Source organism: Tupaia chinensis, unplaced genomic scaffold, assembly GCF_000334495.1.
Source record: "Tupaia chinensis unplaced genomic scaffold, TupChi_1.0 Scaffold000318_1, whole genome shotgun sequence".
Classification (NCBI taxonomy): domain Eukaryota; kingdom Metazoa; phylum Chordata; class Mammalia; order Scandentia; family Tupaiidae; genus Tupaia; species Tupaia belangeri.
In genome coordinates this window covers 359,352-367,025 of record NW_006159811.1, presented here as the reverse complement: position 1 = coordinate 367,025, position 7,674 = coordinate 359,352, and the positions used below count along the sequence as shown (strand labels likewise).

General features: G+C 50.6%; 1 protein-coding gene and 1 pseudogene across 2 annotated transcripts in view; one reads left to right on the top strand and one right to left on the bottom strand.

Annotated features, from left to right (window-relative positions):
• The first annotated feature begins 1,727 nt into the window (after positions 1–1,727).
• The window catches only part of GPAT3 (glycerol-3-phosphate acyltransferase 3), a 59,260-nt gene continuing 53,313 nt past the window's right edge, over positions 1,728–7,674 (top strand). The window contains exons 1-2 of one of the 2 annotated variants that reach the window (XM_006151385.3): positions 1,728–1,916; positions 2,189–2,452. In XM_006151385.3, the coding sequence (XP_006151447.1) occupies positions 2,312–2,452 (141 nt within the window). In that variant the 5' untranslated portion in view covers positions 1,728–1,916; positions 2,189–2,311. Of the gene's footprint in view, positions 1,917–1,990; positions 2,453–7,674 lie in introns of those variants that run through there. The other variant, XM_006151386.2, reaches the window with a different exon arrangement.
• LOC102497119 (Golgi-associated plant pathogenesis-related protein 1 pseudogene) lies at positions 5,442–6,131 on the bottom strand (annotated as a pseudogene).

The following is a 7,674-nucleotide window of genomic DNA, read 5'->3' as shown; positions in this document are numbered from 1 at the left end:
GGAGAGACAGAAAGCAAGAAATCACCCCCCAGGGGGGATGGCCACACCACAATCCCTCTCTCCTCCATTCTCCTCTCAGGATGTTGGACACACACACACACACACACACACACACGTACCTGGCATGAGTTTAAGCCACCAGGTCCAGGACTCGAACCGCAGTCAGCTACATTGGAGTCCAGTGACACAGCCATTACACCAACTGCTGGTCCCATGATTTCCCACTTTCTGTCTCTCTCTCTATCTGTCTTTCTGGCGAGCACATGCGCCCTATAGTAAAAACGTCTCAAGAAAAAAAAAAAAAGAAAAGAAAAGAAAGCAAGTTTATTAAGTGTAGAGACAGAGCAACCGTGGGAGAGGAGATGGTCACCTAGATTCCTAGGAGAGGAAGAAGGGGAAAGATAAAAGGGCTACCCCTGGGGAGTCAGCCAGAACATCCTGGGTGTCTGGCTTATATGTCTTAATGGGGGGCTGATTAAGGAGTGGTTTACTCATGACTTTCCTGAGAAAGGGATGGTGTTTTTCCTAGAACCACTGTCCCTCCCATTTTTCGGGCCTTTTTCAGGTAGGTCTAGTCCTTGCTATTGTTATTCTAAACTGTCCTGGCTCAGATGGGAATGTCATCCAGCCTTAACAAGCGTGGTGATGTAATGAGCCTGAAGGTTAGGCAGCAGGGGTCCAGGCGCCATCTTGGTTTCAACTGGTTGAGAGCCAGTCTCTGGGCCATTTCCAGGCCCAGATTTTAGGTGTTTGGAATATCCCTCACTTCACTTTGGAATGTGCCTGCTGTCTCACCGACTCCTCCTCATCCCTGTCTTTGTTTTTATAATCAAGTTACATTTTTTCCCCCTTCTTAGCTTGGGGGCAGGGCAAGGGGTACAGAAGACATTATATTCTCTGCACCGAGGCTGCTTACTCAGTTCCTTGGCCACACACTTCCTCCACACCCCAGGCAGGGGCAATTTTTCTGCAGTGTTTGCTATCAACAGCATGTCAATTCAAATTGCAGGCCCTCCCAGTTTTTCCAGCTTGTAAACACACACAAAAGATTCTGTTCAGATTCAAGGGTGATCTGGCAACGCTGGGCAGCCTAATTTTCTTATCCGTGACATTTCTCTACGTCCACCCCCTCATGCTTATTGAAACAGTTCAGGTCTGTCACTGAGCGTCAGGGGCAGCAGTGCGAAGACTGAACCCCCAGAGGGCGCGTGTCCGCGCGGAAGGCTCGCTCGCCGGGCATTTTCTGCAGGGTCCTGTGCGCCGTGTTGGTGAATGGTAGGGAAAACTGGATTTGGGATCTGCCCCCGGGGAGGGAATGACAAACGCTCAGCCCCAGGGTTTCTATGCCAGGAGATGGGGCTGGTGGATTAGGTGGAGAGAGCTTTCTCCCCTCCGGATAAGCAGGATTTAACCGCACAGTCCCGCAGGACAGGAAGCGGCAGGAGGTGTGGGAGGCCCTGAAGCCGCCCAAACGGCAGCTCGCAGCGCTCTGCATTTCTGTCTCCCTGAAAGTCCTTCTCAAAAGGTCGTTTACACCCACACACAACAAATCCTCCCCAAGCGTCCGGGATACGTCAAGAGTTCATCGTGCAGGGGAAGACCATGCTAACATTTTGCAGATGAAAACTAACCGCAGGAAGGCTGGTCACTGAGCGTGCTGGGGAGGCGGGGCGCCGGGAAGAAGGGAGGCCGCCCGGGAGGCTGCGGCGCTCCGGGGCTAGATCCTTGCCAGGGAGCTCCCGTTGGGTGGCGGAGGAGGTGGGGCGAGGGCAGCGCGCAGAAATAGGGCGCCGGGCGCCCGAGCGCACCCAGCCTTCCGCACAGCTCAGCGCAGATTGCGGCCCCGGTCGGTCCCGCCAGCAGCTGTGAGCTGAGTGCCCGGCGCCCGCAGAGATCCCAGCTCCCCGAGGGCCTCGGTGAGTCACCGTGAGTTGTCGCAATCGTCACCCAGAGGGAATTCAGCACGGGTGGGGCGCGTTCCGCCCGCGCCGCGGTGTCCCTAGCTCAGCCCCAGCCCGGGTCCTCTCGCCCGCGCTAGCCGGGTCTGCGCACGTTGCGGCGGCTTCTTCCTGGCCTGGACCTCCAACCGAGAACGAGTTAACTCACTGGGGCGTGGGGGAGCCAGAGGAGGAAGGAAGGAAATTGCGGCAGTTCTGAAAGTTTTTTCCTTCCTCTCCTTTCGCGGCAGAGGTGAGTGCAGGGAGGCGGCGGCGGCGCTCTGCTCCTGGGCTCGGCCCGGCTGCCTGGCGACAGGGACAGCGGTCGCGCTCCGACCTCCTTGCGGACCTGTTCCTAGTGGGCTCGCCGAGTCATGGAGGGCGCAGAACTGGCCGGGAAGATCCTTTCCACCTGGCTGACCCTGGTGCTCGGCCTCATCCTTCTGCCGTCGGCCTTCGGAGTGTCCCTGGGCATCTCCGAGATCTACATGAAGATCCTGGTGAAAACTTTAGAGGTGAGTGCTGAGAGAGATGCGGAGCCCCAGCTGCTAGGAGGGCTTTCGGGAGGACTACGGCGGTGCGGGCTGAGCTTAGAGCAGCGAGAGTCGAGATGCCCAGGGCAAGGTCAGTAGTCGGGAGGAGAGTGCATTTCGGGTTCTCGGCTGCGGTACTACGAAGACTGCGTCTCGCTGCTTCGTCCGGCAGAGCTGCAGGGAGGGGGCTGAGGCCCCTGGACCACCCTAGTGCTCGGGTCGAAGGCAGAACCACGCCACCCCGTCCTTGTCCTTGTTTTACTGCTTGGAACAACAACACGAGCGCCTTTTGTGTTTCGGGTTTGTGTCTATCCCTTACGCAGTGCAGCTGTCGCTTGGCTCAGTCTTTATGGCTCCAGGTTTCAGAGGTCCTGTCGTGCACGAAAGCATCCAGGCCAGAAAGGCATCATGTTCCGTTCTGTGCCCGAGATAAGAAGCCAATTGCTGGATGGCAGAAAGAAATCTGATTTTATTTTAGCGAAGTCATGGAAATTTTATCTAACCAACTGGCACTTGAAATGCCATTGAAAAGGTGTATTGGTTGACCTCAGTTCTCCCTACACACCTATTCCCAAATTCTTTTTTAAAATTTCAGTTTATGATTTTCTTTCATGAGAAAGAGTGAGGAAGAGGGAGAGGGAGAGAGAGAGAGGGGAGAGAGAGGAGAGACAGAGACAAGTAACTCCAACAGGGTCCAGGGCTGCACTCCCTCCCAAACCTTGACCAAATCTGGTTAGTTAGGCCTCCTGTTATTTTTCTTTTCTTTCCTTTTCTTTCCTTTCCTTCCCTCAAAGAAATTGACAGGTTTATTAAAAAGAAAGAAAGAAAGAAAAGAAATTAAAGAAACTCCCAGGGAATATGTCTTGCTTCACTTTAGGAGCTGTATCTGGCCCAAAGTTTTAAATCCTCCAGAGAACCACTTACTAGGTAACAACTGTGGCTTCCTTGACATGGATCTTTATTATGTTTCAAAAGGCCCATAAGATAGAACAAGTGCTAAATCTCTTACAACTAAGGAAATCGAGACTCAGGGAAGTTCAGTGCTTGAATTGAGTGTTGGAGTCTTAACCAAGGAGAGCCCTTCTCTTCTATAGGCTAGTGGGCAGGAGTACAGACTCTGGAAACAGGTTCGCTTAGATTCAGCACCAAAATCCCACCTATTTTCTGATCTGTGACCCTAGAGAGGACATCTGTTTCTGGTGCCTTATTTTCCTATCTATGAAAGAGAAATAATAGTGGGGCCAGCAGGTGGCATGGTGGTTAAGGTGGCTATATCCCGCGTGGCAGACTGAACAGTCCATGTCTGGGACCTGACAGCTTGAAGAGCACGCTGGGTGTGTGTGGGTGTGCACGCGATTGTGTGTGTGTGTATGCGTGTGCCCAAAATCCTGAGAGGAGAATGGGGAAGAAGGGATTGTGGCTGGCCATTCCTCCCGGGGACCCTGCAGCTTGAAAAACACCTGTTCCAGAGACCAGCAGTTAGCGTAATGGCTTTGTCACTGGACTCCCACATAGTCGACCACTGTTCGAGTCCCGGACCCGGTGGCTTAAACTCACGCCAGGCATGTGTGCGTGCGTGCCCAAGATCCTGAGAGGAGAATGGAGGAGAAGGGATTGCCACGTGGCCATCCCCCCTGGGGGGTGATTTCTCACTTTCTGTCTCTATGTCTCTCTCTCTCTGTCTGGCGAGCGCACGCGCCCTATAGCAAAAAAAAACACCTGTTCCCATGTGGTTGTTTTAAGTCTATTGAGGGGCTAGCAGGTGGCGTGGTGGTTAAGGACACTGGACTTCCACCCGGCCAACCATGGTTCAAGTGTTGGACCTGGCAGCTTGCTTTCTCACTTTCTCTTTCTCACCTGTTTTTTCTCTCTCTGGTCAAATTAAAATAAATAAACAAAGTTTAAGTCCGTTGAGGTATGTCAAACACCAACAATGAAGGGCACCCACATGCCTTAGGGGCTATGTAAGTGTTTACTACTATTAAAAGAATAATATGGTTGGGACCAGCAGATGGCGTAATGGCTACGTCATTGGACTACCATGTAGCTGACCACTGTTTGAGTCCTGGACCTGGTGGCTTAAACTTGCACTGGGTGCATGTGCGTGCGTGCCCAAGATCCGGAGAGGAGAATGGAGGAGAAGGGATTGCGGCGTAGCCATCCCCCTTGGGGGGTGATTTCTCTCTTTCTGTCTCTCTGTTTCTCTTTGTCTTTCTGGTGAGTGCACGTGCCCTATGGCAAAACAAAAACAAACAAAAAAAACTCTCAAAAAAATAATAATATGGTTATTTAGATTCTAGCTTCTTTTTCTCCAACTTCAGCAGTACCTTCAAATATAGGTTCCCATTTTTTGCCTTTATTTTCTGTCTACACCCGAGGTTTGGCTTTATTTGCTGTTCTTCCTAACTGCGTGGCTCCCAGATACATATATCTCTAACCCCACGGTGCACTGGCTGCTAAGCTGCTAATCTGTTTTTCCATAAATTCTTTTTTTCCCCCACATTTAAATGAGAGTTTAATACTCTTAAACATCTACCAAAAGGAGATTACAGTGTATGAAGATCTCATAAAATGAACTTGTCAGCATCACAAATATTTGGAATACAAAAAATCCAGGGATGAATATTAGAAATAAGAAAGATACAAAAGAAGAATGCTTTAAAAGTAACCAAAAAAGAACAAAAAATGATTCCTGCCTTTTGCCCACATCCAAGGAATGGTGGTCTAGGTCAACAGGGTAAACGCGTCCTGGGCTCATTGCTGTAATAAGGATGAGCTTGCGCAGAACTGTGTACCCACGTGTGTACAGGAGATGCTCACGCACATCACACACACCAGCACCTACACCCACAGGGACACACAGCTGGGTTTTTGTTGTTCCAGGCACTTTTTTTTTTCCCTTAGGACCCTGACCCTTTATTGACAGCACAGTCCTGGCAGCTGAGTGGCCACATGAGAGTGGCAGGCAGGCGCTTGCGAGGTGGTGTGGGAGCCCGGCAGGGGCTCTAGGTAGGGGTGCCCTCTGCCAAGGGGACATCAAGGGGCATGGCCATCGCTGGCATGGAGAGCACATAACACTGGTGGGGTGAGCCCAGGCAGCAAGAGAGTGTGACAGCACCTAAGAGGGGCCCACTGTGGCACTTGATACCCACATTCCTAGGTTTGCCACCTTCCCATCCTGACAAATTACTTCTTTGGAGGCAGGACATTTTCTTCAAAGAAGCCCTGGTTAACAACATTCCCTGTTGGGAAGTATCTGGCCACCACAAAGGAGCACCTGTCACTTGCAGATGCCTTCCCTACCCCCATCTTCTTTGTATTCTTCCAGACCATGGCTGTGAAGTGTCCCGTCCCTGTCCCTGAAGTGAAGCCAGGCTGCTGGAAGTTGTAGTTCTTGATTTCACTATACCTACCATCCATCAGCCTCTTCCTTTCCTGTCTGACTGTAGGATGCCCAGGCCAGGGTCTCTCCACACTGGCCGCGACTGGACTCTGGGCTGTGCTTGAGGATCCTCGTGCTGGCCAGGACCTTAGAGTACTGTTGAGCCTCCCGGTTGAGCTTCTTGCAGAGCGTTAGTGGGGGCACTTCGAACTGCTTCCGGTACCCATTGTGGGCCTTCAGGAGCTCATTGTTAAACTCTTTGGAAGCTGACTTGCCCATGCCCGGCTGGGGGTGCTCCTTGGCTGCGACTCTAAGGTGGCTGAATCTCATAATATGGTTGAGTGCACAGTTCGAGTCCTAGACCCAGCAGCTTGAAAAGCATGTGGGGATGTGTGCATGCATGCCCAGAATCCCAAGGGAGAAGGGATTGTGGCATGGCCATCCCCACTGGGAGGTGCTTTCTCTCTCTCTCTCTCTCTCTCTGTGTGTGTCTCTCCTGTGAGCACTTGTGCCCTATAGCAAAAACAAACAAATAAATATAAATAAGAGGGAATACCAGAACCAGCAGATGGCATCATGGTTATGTTGCTGGACTCCCACATAACTGACTGCAGTTTGAGTTCCAGACCTGGCAGCTTATACGTTGGGCACTTGTATGTGCTTGCCCAAAATCCCGAGAGGAGAATGGAGGAGAAGGGATTGCGGTGTAGCCATCCTCTCAGGGGGCGATTTCTCACTTTCTGTCCTCTGCCTCTCCGGCAAGCGCATACACCCTGTAGGAAAAATCTCTCAAGAAAAAAAAGGAATAACCAATTTCCTAATTATAGTGAGGGATATGCCACTAAGCTTGGAAGTCCTGTAGGTATGGGTGGCAGTGGAAGGAGCCACCCTTTTTGCTAAGACAAAGTTATGTGGTTAGACAGATGCTTGGCATCTATGGAATCTGAATAGGGATTCATATCCCTGAGCCAGTTCTGCTCGGTTGTGGCTGCCTAGAACACCTCTGGGAGCAGCGTGGCTCACTGTGCGAGCTGCGATCCACAGTGATTTCTGCCTTAGGCATGGGACAGGGGAGTAGCAACCCAGGATTTTCCATCCTTCTGCTGTGTTAGCTATTTCAATGACATTTCTGTTAGGTGGCACTGGAACTGTAGATTGCTTTTCTTAACCAAAGAGAGAATTCCATCAAGCAAATGTGCCGGTTATTTAGTACTGGAACACCTTCAGTTCTGAACAGACACTCCGCTTTTTGTAGATTCCATTCAAGGTCCAGCCTGTGTTACTCATTCCTTAGTAAGTTTTCCACTGCTTTGGTTCTTTTTTTTTTTTTTTTTTAATTTGACTAGAGAGATACACAGAAAGAGAGAGAAAGAGAAGGTGAGAGAGCAAGCCACCAGGTCCAGGACTCGAACCATCGTCAGCCTTGTGGGAGCACCCAGTGCCTTAACCACCATGCCACCTGCTGGTCCCTGATTTGCTTCTTTATGTTCCAGTAAAGAATATTCCTTGGGTTCTTTGATTGGGATCGGATATTTCTAAACTTCTTTGGTTATAATTTATATTTTTTATTAGAGATCATTTTGTTTTATCCACTACGTGTTTACATTTACTAGATTTTTTTCTTTTTTTAAGTTTTGTATAGGGCATGTGTGCATGTGAGGGAAAATGAGAAAGCATCCCCTGGGGGAATAACCACACTGGGATATCTTCTCCATTCTCCTCTCAAGATTTTGGGCATGCATGCGCATGTGACTGGCTGGGTCCAGGACTTGAACTGCCTGTCGGCCATGTAGGATCAAGCACCGTAACCACTATGATACTA